This window comes from Heliangelus exortis, chromosome 1 (assembly GCF_036169615.1).
Source record: "Heliangelus exortis chromosome 1, bHelExo1.hap1, whole genome shotgun sequence".
NCBI lineage: Eukaryota > Metazoa > Chordata > Aves > Apodiformes > Trochilidae > Heliangelus > Heliangelus exortis.
Genome location: NC_092422.1, coordinates 183865272 through 183883980, shown reverse-complemented (window position 1 = coordinate 183883980; position 18709 = coordinate 183865272). Strand labels below are relative to the sequence as shown.

Genomic DNA, 18709 nt, shown 5'->3' with positions numbered 1-18709 from the left:
TGTTCCAGTGTTCTCACCATCTTCACAGGAAAGAATTTCTTCCTGATGCCTAACCTAAATCTACCCTCTTCCATTTTAAAGCTATTACCCCTTGTCCTGTCGTTACATGCCCTTAAAACACCTCTCATGTAAGCTGAAGTATTGTTTGGCCCTACTGTGGGCATAACCAAGAGAAAAAGTGACACTTTCATTTAGACTGGTTATGATTTTACAACATAGGCAAATTAAATTATGCAAGTGCTAAAGTCCTTCAACAGATTCCTACCATTTCTTTTGCAAAACCAGGACAACAAGAGTTCTCACATAGTTCATAAGAAATTACAAAGCCTCTTACATTACCATGAAGATTGACCTGCTATGTCCTCATAAATCCATGGACAAGAAGGCAGCACTAGGAAAAGTGTTAACAAAGGTTGCTTTGCTTTGCAAATAAAGTAAAGCCAAAGAAGGTGCTTGGGCCCAGTTATTGGTTACATAAACTTAGAGGGAGACAGCACAAACTATCTACAATGCTTTTGAGATGGCTAAAAATTGTACTAGTAAATGATTAAGTTGTGCTTAGATTATCAGAGGGATATTTGCAGGTTTGATGAACAGGAAAATAGAAAGGGAGAACGGAAAGTGGTACAGGATAGTCCCTTCTCATTCATCCTACTAGAAAGCTGCCTTTTTGCTGCGATCACCTCATCTTTCACAGGAACTTGTCTTTTTACAAAAGAAGCATTTAAAATGTATGAAATTTAGAGAGGAATTAAGAACAAAAAGCTTCCTTATTATCTGTACTGAATTTCTATGTTAAAACAGACCATGGAATTTTATCACACTACTCTAGCTTCAAACCCAAGCTTTCTGGCTGTGGAAAGTATCCTTCCTGGGAAAGCACCAGAGCATTATGCAAGGACTTTGCGTAAAGAAAAGTCTACTACATCCCTTGATAAGATGTTCTTATTTAATTGTATCATTAGAAAACTACACCTTATTTCTCGTCTGAACTGATCTAGCTTCAGCTTTCAGCCATGCGAATCCCCTTAATCTGTCTGACAAAGAACCATCTAACTGTCAGATACCTTCACCCTAAGTACTTACAGACTTATCAGGTAGCCTCTACCGTCTGTTGATAAACTAAATAGATTGAGCTTCTTAAATCTTCCATTCCAAAGCTGATTATCTGACCTCACATTAATGCAGATTTTTCTGAACTCCTTCCAGTTTTCCCAACACCTGATGTGCACATCAGAACTGGGATACAGTATATCAATAAAGCTGTGTTAAAACCAGTAGCGTTCACATCCCTCCTACTCTCCCAGTTGTGCCCTCTCAGCCTTCTTCAAGATTGCTTTGCACAGGGAGTAATACTTAAATTAATCGACCCTTTAAGGTAATTCTTCTGCCCCTACTTATATTCTAAATATAAGTTCTTCCTAACACAAGAAATTCAGAATGGACCCTGACCAATTTACTTCCATTTTTTAACAAAGAAAAAAATATATATTTCCTTAATCCTATTGCACACCTCTTTATATGATGGAACATGTGAATTCACTGCCTGTATTTTACAATAAAAAAACTGCAGAGGAAAAGATTACATTGCAATCACGTATTCGTTACCTAATTTAAAACTACCTCTTTAAACCACTATTTAAACCATCAATAAACTCACCACTCTTATTTTGCACTACAGCATTCTGATGCTCACTTGTATATTCACCTCTTGAGGTGCTGGGTGGCCACAGCAGATTTTATTTTCAGCAAAATCCAGTGAGCACAATGAAAGATTGCTTCAGGCTAGATGCAGTGCTCTACCAGACAAAAGGCAGAGCTGCAGGCTAGTCATGGAGGATTTGCTAATGTTATAAATCTACCCATGCAGTGAAAATTAATTGCCAGTTATAATCTTCAATTACTACTGTATCACCAGTTAGTTTCCCTTCCTATCTTTTGGATGAAAACAGAAACCAAGTAAAATCATGAAGCATCTCAGATTACCATTTCCATGAACAGAACAAAAAGGAAGCCACCAAAAAATTCAAAAATAGAGGTTATAATATCATATCCTATCATATCTGGCAAAGAATACATGGTCCTTGCTGGCAGAGCAGGTGCAGAAAAGACGATGCTGCTGGTGATGTTTGCACAGTAAAGGAGCAGAAACTGGCTTTTGGAACAGTAATATCAAATTCTACTTCTAAACAATTTTAAAACTATGGAAAAGCATCATACTGGTATTTGTGGTGACTTGCTAAAATACAGTTAAGTACTGTGGTTTTTTGCTATAACAAGAACTGACTTATTCTCATAAGCTTGATTTGGGTCACTGTTTTTTGGTAGAAAGATTAACTCAAATAATGCATTTCAAAAGATGGCAGTCTTTGATGACCGATTAACTTTAATGAGCAAAATTTGGTGCCAATGGGAACATCATCTTTTGGAAAGAGATAAACAGAGGACTGGATTACACCCTATGAGTACACATATAAGGTTTTCAGCATTCTTTTATTTAATTCCAGCACAGGTAGGATTAGTCTTTCAGCAGCAGCCATATTTGCATTCAGAAATGCTTGTGCCCTTTTCCAGTGACAAATGGATTAATTTCTGCACATAGCTGGTAGAACACTTTGGGCCATTTTCCAGTAAAAGTTGATCTATAAACATGATCAGTAGTCAACCTGTTTATTCTCATGATTTCTTCCCATTCACTTCCTCCCTTTGCCTCTCCTCACACTGACAGGTGGGCTGTAGGCATGAATCACATTTCATATCCTTCCTCTAGATACACATACAATGTCCAATTATTACCCAGAACAACTTTAATACATGATTTTGAATACAGGGTAAGTCTCTCTCACAACCTCATAGTATTAAAATCAACAAGCACTTGTTCTGTATAGTTTTCATGGCACTCTGCTTGTACAGGGTCCCTCAGAAAACTGCCACGAAAAGCCACATTGTCCTGAAATAAAATCAAATTTCAGAGGAATTTGGACAGAACATGCTGACTCTAAAGTTGAAATTCCATAACAAGAGTCAAAGCTGCTTACAATTTTGCATGTCATTTACCCTCTGATTCTGCAATATACACACAATGGACATAAAAGAACTAATACAGAAATAGGAGGAGTATTAAAGAATGATAAATGCTGTTGCATACACTATGTGTTAGTTTCTCTTAATTTTTTGCCTAATATAAAAATCAGGGCACCATTTAGGAGAACAGACAAAGCTGAAGTCTAATAAAAAGGCAATAGTTAAGTATTTGGAGAACAGAGGGCATGTTTAGGGAACATTAGGGAACAAGTTAAGGAAGATTAAGATTTATCTTTCAATATTTATGTTACTTTTGCAGTTTGGCAATTACAATTAGTTTTGCTTTCCAGCTCCAAGACAGTAAAAAAATATTAACAAAACAGGGAGTTTATTTTTAAAAATAAACTGCTTTCACTAGAAATCTGTTCTGTACACTACTTTCCTGTGGGCTGTACTATCAGCTTTGATGCCTCCTTCCTCCACAGTAATTAATTATTCTCTACCTCCTTCAAAGTCCTCCTTAAAATAGCTGCCTGCATGAAAGTTTTCAACATTCATAGACTGATTTTTGTCTTTGCAACATCCGCTGCTTATGGCTTTGTCTGAAATGTGTTGTAAATTCTCCAAAATATAAACCATACTGATTTTTAAAACTAACACTTTTATATTATATATCCCTTGAACACATTGGCTGCTCTTTAGAACTCTTTAAAATACATGCTTAATAAAAAGAATTTTAAAAAAATAAACAAACAAAAAACCTCAAAACAATAAAAAAACCCAATCCCAAAACTACACAAACAAAAACTGGGATAAACTCTTATCTTCCAGGAAAGTGATAAAGGTTAACAATATGACATGCTTATCTTTGCTATGCCAAAGAGCTTGGAAAACAGTCATTATAGTGACAGGTATTTTGGAAAGTTGGAAACAATAATAAATGCTGAAAAATAAAACTTGTAGCATTCCCTCCTTCAGAGATGCAGTCAAGAATATTTTTTTCTGGTGAACAAGAAATGAAAAAATACGTGAAGTTGCTTTACCTCTTTCAGGTACCTCTACAAGGTTTAGGAAGTTTCATGTCCAGTGTGTTGTGACTTATGTGAGTAGCTGAAGAAAATCTACACCAAACACAGACTGTACAAAAACTTTACAAAAAGTGCTGTACATACCACTCACCACAATTGCAAGAGCTTAAACATTTTTTCTCCCATTTGTGCTTGTATTTTTCCACTACCATGAATTCATTATTCTAGTGTAACTGCCCAGGGTTCTCTAAACCTTATAAAAAGCCAAAAATAAAACAAAAGCGTGAATACAGATCAGAACCACATAACTGATTGTGCTCAGAAAATTATGAGAGATTCTAAAGAGAAAACAGGAAGATTTTTCTTTTTCTCAGTAATGCAAGCCATGTGCAAGCCAACATGAATAAGCTGTTGGCATGACCAAACACTGATAATATACAGGGACAGGCAGAAAGTTGCTTGGGAAAGGCAGACAAGGTAATGGATAAAACTTTCCAAATCAGAGGATCAGCTCAATATTCCATTCGTGAGCAAACAAGTCTTTTCTGCAGCATTCTTCACTTGATCTTTAGATAAACTAAAGCGATGTAAAAACCTGAGATTAACATTTTAAGCACTGAGGAGCCTGCATCATGAATGACAGCGATTCCATATAACACCTAAAAAATCACTTATTTTTTTAAGAAAAAAAAATTTCTCTATTATAAAAGCATTCCTGTGTGTAGCATGTAGACAGCAACAAGCTTGCTTTGTCCTTCAAGACAAATAAAAGCCATACAACCATGATTACTGCAGCACTGTGCTTGGGATTTTGTATCTTGTGTGGTATAACATTAGCTGGAACACAGTCCATGATAATGTAATTCTATGACCTTGTCTCAGCTCTGAAAGCAGGACACACAAGTCAGTATCAGTATGTGAGAGATCATAGACATATTGTCTACTTAACATTCGCTGCAAAGGACAGAATTACCCAGTTAGAAACCAGCAAGAAAACTACTTTCATGTCAATCATGCAATGAGACAGAACCAGCCACCAAAGCATAGAAGCCTTTTGCTGGCACAGCCATGGTTTACACACTCCTCTCTCTCCATAAAGGAAAGACAATATTCTCTGGATTTCTCCAAAATGCTGCTCTTCTTAAAAACTTTGAACTTTCTCAAAAGCACATTATAAATTCAAGCATGGGGTTGTCAGAGAGCACAAACTGCCAGCAGTCTCCTCTCCGGTCATCTCCAAAAGAATCTTTCATCCAAGAACTTGACCCAATGGATGACCTGGCATATACTGAATGGAATCAATTCACTCTCTCAGCACTGCTCATTGTTCCCGATACCAAGGACTTCACCCCTCTTTCACAATGACACACTATTTTTTTTGCTTTTTGTTTCCACCCTTCAGGGCTTTTGCTTCTCCTTTCCACAACTAGGTCCACTTCGACCAATCCTGAACCCATGATCATCTTAAACACCCATTTCCTTCACTTTATTCTACCTGTCCCAGAACGTGTAGAAAAGGAAACCAGTCTGAAAATGAGGTTATTGCACATTTTCTCTTGCTCTCCTGCTGCTTACTAAGCTCTCCTCTAGTTGAGCTGATCCCACACCTGCAATTTCAGCCTTTTTTCCTCCTACTTTTGACTCACTCCTCAAATCTTTTCTCTTGTATCCATTTCTTTTTCCACAATAGAATGCAAATATTTATTCCAAGAAAAAGCCAGAAAACATAGTAATCATTTCACACTCCCCCTTCCCACTCCTGTTCTCTTCCTTTACAGCTCTCCCTTCTTTCTTGTACCACAAATAGAAAACACATCTGTCCTACTCTTTCCACTTGCCGCACTTACATCACCCTACACCTCAGGTCTCCTTTCTCCTCTTGCTCTGACACAACAGGAGGACAGCCAGGCAGTCTTTCCTATGTTTGGAAATATACCTCTGACCCCTTACTTCTCTTCCTCCCCTTTCACATCTAATCTCACTGTGAACTGTTTTATAATAAATTACACCCTTAATTTGTCTCCAACTCAGCCCAAACTACCTTCGGCAAGGTGTCCCTTGCACCCCCCTGAAACCATTTTCACTGAAATGTCTAAACATCTTTTATCTTCGCAACATCAAGATAAGTTCATAATTTCCATCATCCATAACCTTTGTGCATTGTTATAAAAATTAAATTCATTTCTCCTTTTGAAGCATTCATTCTCCTCTTCTGCTTTCTATGACTCTACAGTCTCCTGCTTCCCTTTCCTGCTCCAACCCTTCCACAGGTCAATGGGAAACTCCTTATTCCTCCCATGTCTTCTAGTAGGGCTCCACTGAGCTACATCTTTAGCCCCTTCCCTTATGTCCGGAAATTTCATCCACAAACTCAGCTCCTTAAGAGACAGGTCTCAAACAAAAAACCTCAGTCTATCTTTCTGACACTTCTTGTCACTTAGTAGCTGTCAGCTTCAGCTCAATACATCTAGAACAGAATTCAGATCTCACCTCTCCCACCCTCTTTTCTCAACTTCCTCTCTTGATCACCGTGGAGAGCATTATCACCTTGCCCTTCATTGAGATATGAAATACTATGACATCTTCGACAATAACTTCCCTCTTGATCCGTTCATTCAGGCTATATCTGTATCTAAATGATTCTTCCTGTCTGGCATCCTTAGGACAAAGTCTTCTCTAAACATCTTAAGAGCTAAAGGTTTGTCCAGGCCTCCATCTAACATCTGTTACTAATATCTTCTAATTTTATGGTCTTAACAAAAATTATCCTGCTTGTTCACCCTGTTCCAAAAGTTATTTCTTCTATACTGTCATACTGATCCCCCATAACTCTCTCTGCATCTTTCTATGCAGAATTCTCAATTCCAACACTAAATGATGGAAATCACAGAATCAAAGAATGCCAGGTTGGAAAAGACCTCAAGGATCACCTGCTCTGGCCCTTCTAGGTATGAACATGGTTTAGATGAGAAGGCCCAGCAACCTGTCCAGCGGAATCTTGCAAGCATCCAGTGCTGGGGAATGCCTCATCTTGTTTTCCAGGCTCCTCTATACAATACTGTTCACTCCCTACTTGCTGTCACTCATTCACATTTATAGTTGACTTATGATGTCAGTATCCTCAGTTTCTAACAACCATTCTGCGTTTTCATTCAGACCAACTTCCACACTTGTGTAAGGATATCTTCCAAGCTTTTGCAAAACCACTTCACTGCCCTCCAAACTTCACCTTAAAGCTTTCCTTGACACAGTTCTAAGGAAGCCACTTTACCTTAGGCTAAAATCTACCACCTATCATATTGAGAAACCAAGGACTTTTATTTGCCAATATTAAAACTCCTGTTTTGTCATATATTACAAAATTAGTTCTCTGCAGCACAATTCCACAACACACACATGCATGCACCCTTCCTCCCTGTGCTGGGATCCTGCACAGTGGCATCTAGTCTCTAACGAGGCTGCTAGGCATTAAGATCATGCAAATAGTACTGCCTCTCTAATCATGGCAGTAACAGACGAATTACTTATATTCATCCAGATCATTGTCCTCTGACTGTCTCCATTATCAAACCCAAACAAACACGGTTTTGGCTCTCTGTGGTTTTTTTGGTGGTATGGGTCCAATAAACTTTTCAGATTTAAATCTGCAGTAGCCTTCTGCCTCAATGAGACACAGTTAAAATCAGTTTAAAAATAACTGGATACGCTAACTACTGCCTTATAATCTATCTAATCTGGACAATCACAAGTGACCAGCCTGAAGACCACTCAAGACTATATTATGTATCAGAGATTCAAAGATGAATACACATGATGATTTACACTGCTGTCTTTACATTCACTCTGACCATTTCAGCTCAGAACACTGACAAGCTTAAGTCACCTTATCCTGCCACTGGAGAGGCCCAGTCCATCCTGTTTTCTTTAGCTACAGAAGACAATTTTGATGCAACAACCTTGTCAACACCTATTACTTATAGGATACTAACAGTGCTCAACCCAAAAATAACTTCAAATTCCCAGCCTCTGCCCGCCCCCTGTGTCTAACTCCCTGCAGTAGGAAAAGGAAGAGAAAGAACGACTGGACAGAAAACATCAAACACTGTACATTATGAAAAAAAATTAAAACAAACAAAGAAAAGAGCACTGCAAAGATCACCACACAGAACCAAACCCCATGAATTCTTGTCCTTTGCTGGTCATTCTTACGTCTTGATGTTACTTTATCAGTCACCCTTCTGTCTCTTCTGCTGAACACCTGCTCCACGGGAACGGAAAGGGAAGCAAGTCTAAACCCCTTGTGTACTGTGTGCAGCTCTGTCACAATACAACTGCTTCCGTTTTACAGATGATTCAGGAGGGGCCTGGGGATTAACTGAAACTGTACTAGCTGTGCATTGGTACCAGCAGCTTGTGCAGAACCTGGAACTTATGACTTTGAGTTCTTTGCTACTTCTGTCTGATGCTCTTTCTGATCTGGGAAAACCCTACTTATATTTTTGCCAAACACCACACATTTTATAAATACATGCACACAGAAACCAAAAAGCAGCAAGACAAAAAAATTCTAAATTCTTACTGCTGACAAGAATACAGACAAATAGGAAGATGTGTTGGGTTTAAGAGTTGCATTATTATAACATAATAAAATATGAAAGGAAATTGCTGAATAATAAACTCCATATTTCAGAAGGAACAAATGTCTATTTCTACTGAGTAGAAGACGAACAGCAATCAGAAAGCTCACTTCTCCAGCAACATCAGTGGCTTTCAAGCATAACTTTTAATAAGTGCCACAAGTTAAGACAAAACTACTCCCTTAAAGTCATCAACATTCAATCACAGAAAGGGACACAAAAAAGAAAAAGAGAAATGACACATGCAATAGCTGGTTCTCTTCTGCTCCACATCAGTATAAATTAACTGTTGTATTCCCTCTCCAACCTGAGTGAGCTTTCACAACTGTGCATCATTATGATTTAAAAATGGATCAATTTACCCATATAGCATCTTTCTTATCCAGCAAAAGAACCATCAAAGACTTCTTGCAATGGACTTGCTGAGAGATCTCTAACACCCTTACTGTATCATTACCTAGAGACACCAGCCTCACCTGGCATCCTGCACCATCAGCTTTTTTAAGGAGAAGCTGAAGAACTTCTGCACCAAGTTGAACTTCAAACACAGAGAGATTTAGTAACTTAATCCACTCCCATATCAACTATAAATCCTTCTTGCTAGTTATCCCAGAATTATTTTTAATAAAAAGTCATTGTAGCATTCATATAACCTTATGGTAGAGTTAACTCTTAGAAATACTCATATTGACACACTACTTTGACAGAAGATGATCTTTCTTAGCAAAGCATACAGTGTTATAAATCAGATCTTTCACTAGGACTGCCAGAAACTTATTCTTTGTGCCTGCAGAACTCCAGTGATGCACAACTTAAAAAAAAATGCCTTAAAACACGTATTCTCTAGGATTTGCCCCTATTTCCATCTCATACACCTCAGCCTTGGTTAAATGGCTAATATTTTTTTCCCAAAGCTAAACCAACCTGATAATGTCCTAATTTTTAATTAAGTAAGAGCAAAAGGCTCATTTCAAGGAAATTACTCAATTTCTCAGTGGAAATGGTTTGGCTCTAGAGTAGTTTTTTTGTTTGTTTTTTACAGACGGAAACCTACATTTCATCTATAAACTATTAATCACATATAGAGGCAGATAACAAGAAAACACACATGTGTCTTTATATCTCAAAAATTAGATACAAGAAATCATTCCACTTTCTATGGTGACAAGAGGGCTTAGAGTACACTCTAACATGTAATTTCCCTCTTTTTCCAGTTCTGTTATAAATTACAAGAAGTATAAGGAATGCCACAGACAGATGTTTGTGACAGTGCTGTCAGTTGACAGAAAACCCACACGTGGTTTTCCCACGGGCATTCATTCTAAAGAGGTAACTTAAATTGCAGAAGATCTAACCTCCTCAGAATAACTGTTGCACAAACACTGGGAGAAATAGCACCTCACATCCACCAAGATATTTGCCACCTAACAAAACCAGATTTTTAAACAAGTAATTTATAGAACAACAGTTTTAGATACACACCTAGAAACATCAAAATCCTGATTCAAGACACAGAATGTCTGATCAGAGAGCTCCAGCATGACTCCACTCTTCTTATCCAATGTGTGGGCTCATGAACTAAAGGACAGGATTCACATAATAACTGGAAACATGAGGATAGACTACAATTCTGGCTAAATTTCTGTGCACTATAATATATAGTATTTCAATCTTTCTCTGTCACCATTCCTTCACACACATTAAATGAGGTGACAGCCACAACCAGGAGCCACTCCCCTGCAGAAGCTGTCCATGGGAAAAAAAATAATTAAAAAAATCAGTCAGATATCATATATTGAACTGATCAGGCATTTAAACACCAGAATGCACAGCAGAATTCAATCCCACTGTCATTTCTTATCCTAAAGAAAATCCCCATGGGGACCTTTGCTCACTATTTTTAATCCCAGCATAAAGATAAGAATGGTAAGAAAAAGTTTTCCTTGAACACAGCTACAGTTTTGTAGCCTGCCAGTCCTCAGTTCTTTCACTCATTGAGGCCTACCTGACTATTACAACAGGTTAAGAACCACTACCTCTGGAAGACCATATTAACTTACAGGGAAAAGAAAGAAAATTATACAACATTCACCCTTCTCTTTTGCTGACTACAAAACCACCACCAACTAAGGTGGTTTAAATTAAATAATCTCACATCTTTCTCTCGGGGTATTTGTTTGAAACTTTGTTATAATTTTCTTTCCCTCTCAGACCTATCCAACACTCTACCACCACAAAAAGTGAAAGATGAAGGCAGCTAAGAAAAATAAGACTGTTTTATTCTTAAGTTTTTATTTGATACGTTTTTAAAGAAGGCAAACAGCGCCATAGGCAAACCACTAGTAAACAACAACAAAAATTTTTTTAAAACTCAGCTCCAATCCCTGTGCTTACATTAACCAGCTGCTTTTATCTTTTCTTCTTTCACAATCTCCTAGTAAATAATTTTAGTTCTCTTCCTCTTTCTTTTCATAAACTAGAATGCTGTATACTACAACCTTTTTTCCCCATGAAGTGTTTCCTACCATCACTGAAGTTCCTTAAATTCTTATTTTTCCATGAAGAATGACAAAATCATCAAGACATTTTTCTGAAGAATAAAAAAATTGGTGAAATAAAAACTAATCAGTATCCCTTCAACTTTGTTCCAATGTTAACAAATGATTTACTAAAAAGCTTTCCAACAGATATTTATGTGGAAGTTGAAATAAGAAAAATATATTGTAAACAACTATCCAACAGATTTAATCTCAAGTTTATGTGTGTAATCAAGTAAAATGGTCAAGTTTGGGGCTGTGCAATAATGATAAAAAACACTGATTTTTTGCACAAAATCAGAAAAACAGGATAGAGTTGTTCACGTAACATCTTTAATGCTAAATAATAATGAGTCTGTATGGTTAGTGAAAAGTTTATCTAAGAAAAAACAGACACATCATCAGATTGAAACCTCAGTAATACAAACCCACTGAACTGAGAAACTGAAGTTGACTATGACACCAAGTACTCAGATACAGATCTAAATCCCATAGGTCATATTTAACCCTGCTGTAGTTCACAAAGATCCAGAGGGTATCTTTTGCTCCTTTACAGCTTCTGACTACCTGGAAAGACCCTCAGCATTTAATGCTTGCACATTTTCTAACCGATTAATAATAAAGAGTTCTGTGCGTAAAACAAACAAACAAATCACATTTTTCTACTATATTTTGTATAAAGTAAAACATATCCCTCCAAAATTAACCTAAATTCAGTTACAGGTTATGACTGATAGTAAAAGATTACTGTATCTACCTCAGGATATCCTGATGTTTCACAAGACACAAATTGTCAAAAAAATATAGACTCCTCCTATTATGAGTGCTGCCTACCAGGAAACCTCCAGTTCTTCATATAACCTACTCCATTTTTTAAAATTTCAATAAAATTCAAAATGCTGCTCACATTCTGATACTCCCACCCCTCACCCCCTTTCAGCTAAGCCAGTTGGTTGTGATTTGTTAGATAAGTTACACAATAAAGTTTCTGCTTCCTGAGTTTTCATTTGGCACAAACATTTATGCATAACATTTTTCATTTTTTGTGAACACTTGCACCTTTGCAATCTCCTCTCCAAAAATCTACATCACTAAAAGTCAGCCATGGACGTAACTGCATTTGCTAAAGAAAAACGTGAAGTAAGTATTAGCATGCAAAAAGCAATTCTATCTACAAAACTGAACAAACATCCAGGAAATTTCTCTGATTCTGTGCTGTCTACACACACACTGTAGAATAAAAGAAAGCAGCAGATAACAATCCTATGTCTTTACTTCTGCCCTAAAGGTGAGACAGAGGGAGCATGTTGCCTCAGTGCACCTCTTGCATTACAGAAATGATCATCCCAGCCCGACTGAGATTCTTTTGCCGAGGGATGTGCTAAGAAGTATCAGCCACTATGGCAGGCAGAGATTTGGCAGTGTTTCTCCCTGTTGTCACCAGGGAATGCTGCCTCCCAGATCCTTGTCTGGGCCAACAAGAGGAGCAAGGGCAGCCCATCACTCCAAACACATACAGCACCCAAACAGAAAGGAGGCAGTGACACAGGGATGAAGCTAGTTAGCACAGGATGAAGCTAGTTAGCAGCACTTTTTGACACCCAACTTAATTTTTTTCTACAAAACTCAAGTGAACCCCTTTGTCATGGTCTGGAGGAGATGACCATCTCCTCACTCCTTCCCCATACCGTGTTCTCCACAAAGACTTTCACTTGACTCCTTACACAGGAACAGACATGTAAATTTGGTCGTATCAACTAAAGCTGAAAATCACAGCCAAACACTACCAGAATTAAATGTGACAAGATCAGGTTGTACACTATCTTTATCAGTCAGGATGGTAATTTTTAATACATAAAATCTGCCCATCTGTAGTCCTCAAGTTACCTTATACACATAAAGTCTGATTTTTTTTAAGACACTGCTTATAATATGGCACCACAAACACCATATGAAGGCCCACTCAAACAGATAAGATTGCAAAGAAAAATTAGGTGGGTTTGATATTAAGACATACCATGGCCACAACCCTTGTCTGCAAACAAAGCAAAGAAAAAGTCAACACATCATACAACAGATGTGTGTAAGATCAGAACAAACACACAAGCTCTTCTGCAAGTACAAGAGAAATGCTCTCGGCAGACCCATCTAACTCTCCAAATATCTCCCTATGTTTATTAATAAGGATAGTGAGACTCAAGGAAGATTTACAGTGGGTGTTCAGACACATAGATGGGTGTGGTGCAAACACCTATATTAACAGACTGCTTAAATGAGTGCACTAGAAATATTTCAACACATACTAATTTATTCAAACTTCATTAAAGTTTGAAGTGATCCAAAGCAAGTTGCTACTTGGAAGCAATAAAATTCCTAAAGCTTTTTATTTTATAATTTAACAGTCAATTTTGGTTTTTTAAGCTGTTTTACAATGCAAGTACTATAAAGCTAATAAGTGCTTCACACTTGTCACTATTATAATGTCAGCAATGAAACTATACTTTGTTTTGATAAAATTTTTCTAAAGTCAGTTGCCAAAGAGCTCCTTAGACAGATTCTCTAACCCTCCATAAACAACCAACTAGAGACAACATCTGATAACCTAAACTGAATCGTTCTAGGAAGAAATGTGCCTGTTAGGTATGACTAAGGAGTAGGGGTGAGCTTCAAACTTTACATCTCAAGTAAGCTTAAAGTACAAATTTGTGTTAAAGAACTTCCAGGCATAAAACATTTAATCTCAACAAACTAAGCTCCTTATGAAGGCCAAGCTTCAGTAGCAAGATGTTTGTGTGATTGATTTTGAATCAAGTGTACACTCAACCTTACTGATAGGCATCCAAATTGCTTGAGCCTTCAACCTTTTACCTATAAATATACTACACGAAAAATCTCAGTTCTGCTTCCGACTTCTTTTGGGGGTGGCAAAATAGAGAAGTTCAGGCATGGAAGAATCAAGACGAACGAAATTAAGCTTGTCAACTCTACAAAGGTCTTCCAAAAGGAAGGTTTTATGGTCTTTTAAATAGTTATATTTAATGTGTACTCTATGCAGTTTTATAATTTATCACACATATCTACATTACTGAATAATTAATTCTTTTTAAAGAGCTTGTTTGGAAAACATAAGATACCTTTAAGCTGCCAAGATGTTCAAAAAAACCACGTGTGATGACAACTATAATATAATGAGAAACTTAACATAATTTCCGAATATGACATTACAGGTAATAGCAGGATATGTCTCAGCATCAGTAAGCCACATGGAAGTTTCACTATGATAGGACTGTTGGTTATGAACTGATGTCAAGAAATACTTTTCATGAGAGAAAGGTTGTATATGTACACTGCTGTCTTAACAGAACAAGAATAAACAGAAAGCTACATGAAAATACATCCAAGATGTTAAGGACACACGTCACAAACAAAACGTGTCAATATGATTTGCTAACACCCACCACTCAAGTTTCTCCTCCTGCGACTGACAGAACTGTGTCAGGAATGGTGTATTAGCAAATACCATTTAGCCTGGAATTTGCCTGTTCATAACTATGGTACCAGAAAAACTTTTGGCCCAATTTACCTATTATATTTGGCTTTGCATAATACGTGTGGCTTAGCCTAACATATGATAATATTAGACACTGGCCACCCAGCTGACTGTAAGTCACGCTCAGCGGTGAGAATAAAAGCATAAAATGTGACATGAGCTAACGTGAACGAACTCAAAGTTCGTAAGGCACCTTTTCTCTCCAAGAGTGAAAACATTTTTCACTACAGTCGCCAATGATAATACAAGTTTAAAGTTGATGCACGTGTCTATATGGTTATCTTCACCATATAAGTGAAGTAAGTGAAATGTTACACCAAGGGCCAGGGTCCTCAAAAAAAATTCAATATGGCCACTGGTGTGTAGCTGTCTTTTGACTTCAAATTGCCTTATGTTCTACCATGTCTGTCAGTCACACACATACACCTGTGCTAGTCATACTTCAAAAGAAGTTGACACAGTCACCACAGTGACAGTCATCTGTGTGTCTCCAGCCCTGCAACACTCTTCAGAGCAGTAAGATCCACATGCTATTAGACTACCCTGTCAAGGCCAAACCACAGTCATCCACAGCCACCAAGAGACAGACAGGTAGAGAGGTGTGCCAGCACTATCCACTTACCTTCTTTATTAAGCCTCATAACCTCCCTGCTTTTTCCACCCTCCTTTCCAGTCTCTTCTAGATCTACACCTGCAGAAGAGAAGCAGAGTCAGGAAGCGCCGAGAGCCCAGAGGTGTGCATTTATTGTTTGGCGCGGGGGGAGGAGGAGAGGTGAGGAGGTGAGCAGTGTTTCTCTTTGCAACAGCAAAAGCACAATGGTCGGAGCATCTACCAGGGAGCGGAACCGCCGGGCCCCCCGCGGCAGCACCCTCCGGCCCCCCTCCCCGCAGCATCCTCCAGCCCCTCCGCGTCGCGCATCCTCCCCCTCGCCCCCTTCCCCCCACCGCGGCGCCGGCCCAGCGGCGGAGCCCGGGCAGCGGCACAGCGCGGCGTGCGCCAGCGCCTCCCGCACACATGGCACCGGGGGCTCGGCGCGTCAGCTGAGCGCCCGGGGGGGCGGCACCTCCCGCCGCGCGGCGCGGCCCCGGGAGGAGCGGAGAAGGGGGGGAGGGGGGAGCCCGGCCGGGCCCCCGGCCCCTGGCCCCGCCGCCGTTGCGTGCGCTCCGGGGGAGGGGAGCGGCGTGCCGAGCCGCGGGCCGGTCCCTGCCCTTACTGTGCGGGGGGGCGGCGCCGTGCGCGTGCGGGGGGGCGGCCTCCCGCACCCAGGCGGCCCAGGGCTGGCCCAGGAACGCCTCGGGACTGGGCACGGGCCGCTCCAGGGCCGCCATGGCGCCGCGCCTGCTCCTGCCTCCTTGTTGCTTTTCCCGTTTCCTTCGGCGGCGGCGGCGGCGAGCGAGCGAGCGAGACACGGGATTCGAGAACGCCGCACGTCATCCTCGGGACGTTCCGCCGCCCACACGGGGGTAGTGTCAGCCCCTGCTCCCTATCAGATCGGGCTCCCCGTCGCCCAGCGCGCATGCCCGTGCCCCCCGCGCCTGCGCCCCGCGACGCCGCCGGCAGCCGGGCCTGCCGCTCGCCCCGAGGGGGGCCCCGCACCCGCGCTGCCCCCGCACCGCGCCGCGTGCTGCCCCTCCGCGTCCCCGCGCAGCGCCGCCGCCTGCCTCGGCTCGGCTCGGCCCGGCTCGGCCCGGCCCGGCCCGGCCCGGCCCGGCGGAGCCGAGCGGATCCGGTGGCCGAAGAGCCTCGCCGGGAAGGCAGCCGCTGGCGTTGCGCGACCCAGGGCTCAGCGCCCCGCGTCTGGCAGCGCCCCGCAGTAAGTCCCTGGGTCGCATTTCGGTAATAGCGGCACGGCCCCAGCGCGGCCCGGAAAACAGCCCCGGGACTCCCCCTCCCCCCGACTTCTTCCAGCTGCGCTCCTGTGGACTACCTATAACCACAGCCACAGCCATTTTGTTGTCCAAATGCTGCCTAATCTGTGTTTGAGTACAGGTTTCGGCAGTTTACAAATGCGTTTTTTCTTATTTTGGTGTTTCAGGCTCCGGCGCAACAGCTCTGAGCTCATAGGTCCCGCTTCTATCAAATATCGAGGTTTTTCTCTATATACATCACCTGCAGCATATACATGCTTTTCATTTAATTCTAGGACTGTGTCGTTTTTGGTTTATTTCTCCTTTGAGATAAGAACAGAAAACAACACTACTGTGAAAATTTTTGTACTCTGTACCTAATTTGCGAAAGGAGTTACAGTGTAAGCCTGTTGCTCAGCTCACACCTATTAACCCAAACACCAGTGGTGAAAGACTTGGTTTCATTTTAGCAGCCTCCCAGACTCCACATGCAGCATCTCTCACGCAGCTGTCCAGCTCCAGCAGGAGTACTGCAACTTCTCAGAGTAGTGGGTTGTGCTTTAAGTTGTCCCATGTCCATCCTCCCTCTCCTCCCTGTCACTTGATTATGACCCATTGTCACCATTGACTTTTTGTTAGTTCAAACTGTTGTGGGACAGCACTGTAGCAGAGCCTGGGTTTAATTCGGCGTCAAGAGATTAACATTTAGGGCCCATACAAAGGTTGGAGCAGTGGCCAGAGGGACAGGGCAGGAGCTGCTGAAGTCATCATTGGTGCCTGCAGAAAGGCCTATGGTGCTACAGCCAACAGTAGATTTAAGTACATTTACAGTTTAATTTAAGATGTGGTTCTTTAGAGTGCTAATATGGATAAATGTTTGGGGCAAAGGACAAATGTCCTTTGCCTTATATATACACTGTTAACAGATGCAGTGTTTAATACAGACAGCATTCACACTCCACCTCTTCCAAAACATAGTTGGAATATACAAGTTCTGTTAGCAATACCCAGAGGCAATCTTTCATACCATATGGACCAGCCAGAATGCCTCCAGTCATGTAACATTAATTGAAAGAAACTACAGAAATGCAACTAAAACAAAGAAGCAGAAAGCTCACCAAATTGTGCTTGAAGAGAGAACCAGTCAATCACAGCAAGCTTATTAGCAACCAACATGAAGCAGCCATAAGATGTGTGACCTTAGATAGACCACACATGGAATTTCCAGAAGTGGGAAGAGTAGTCGTAGTATAATACAAAGCCCTGCAAGACCTATTCTGGAATATTAAGTACAGTTCTAGCCACCAGTTTAAATCATTCTTCCCACCAAAAAAAGTGTGGAAGGGGTTATCAGAATGATCAGAGGAATTAAGAGTCTATCGTATGAGAAAAGCTTGACTTGGTCTAGCAAAATTCAGCTGGGAATGGATGTGACTGATATTTTTAATTATGAGGACACAATCATCGAGGAAGAAAAAAGAACAGACATAAACTGCTTATGTTGAGGTTGAAAACCCTGCTTACTACGCATAAAACTCTTCAGTCAGAAATAGCAAGATGGAACTCCTTAGTAGGAATGACAAATGGCATGAAATTAATAGTAAACCATTTCTGGCACTTGTGCTCAAATTCACTGCAAGGTGGTTGAGCAGAGTCTTGGCAGCAGCCAAGCAGCCTCATAATTAAAGAAGTTACACTGTACAGCTTATACCATAACACATCTGTGATTGCCCAAGGCAGGTATCTGCAGAGAAGATACAAAAGAAAAACGTGAGCAGCCAGGAAGTTCTCATGAATGAAAACCAACATAAGTTTTCAGGGAAGTACATATGGCCAAGCATCTTACTAATATTAAACACTGCCACAGGATACACAAGCAATTCCTAACCACACAACTGAGAAAAAAAAAGGAAGGGGAAAACTATTTAATACAAACTGCCACAAACCAAGCAAAAACAGTGAAGAAACTTTCCAACTTTTAACACATGGCATTAATCTACATGCTGCTTACCATGACACAAGGCTGAACTACAATCTAGGCTTTGACAGAAACAGACCATATAAAGAAAAATCAGTATAAAATCA

General features: G+C 40.5%; 1 protein-coding gene across 5 annotated transcripts in view; it reads right to left on the bottom strand.

Moving 5' to 3' along the window:
- The window catches only part of ATXN7L1 (ataxin 7 like 1), a 113581-nt gene extending 97311 nt beyond the window's left edge, over positions 1 to 16270 (bottom strand). For 3 of the 5 annotated variants that reach the window (XM_071733941.1, XM_071733944.1, XM_071733943.1), the window contains exons 1-2: positions 15991 to 16269; positions 15399 to 15467 (exon numbers count right to left, since the gene is read on the bottom strand). In XM_071733941.1, coding sequence (XP_071590042.1) covers positions 15399 to 15467; positions 15991 to 16105 — 184 coding nt within the window. In that variant the 5' untranslated portion in view covers positions 16106 to 16269. Of the gene's footprint in view, positions 1 to 15398; positions 15468 to 15990 lie in introns of all 5 variants that reach the window. The other 2 variants (XM_071733942.1, XM_071733940.1) reach the window with 2 other exon arrangements.
- Between the last annotated feature and the right edge of the window lie 2439 nt (positions 16271 to 18709).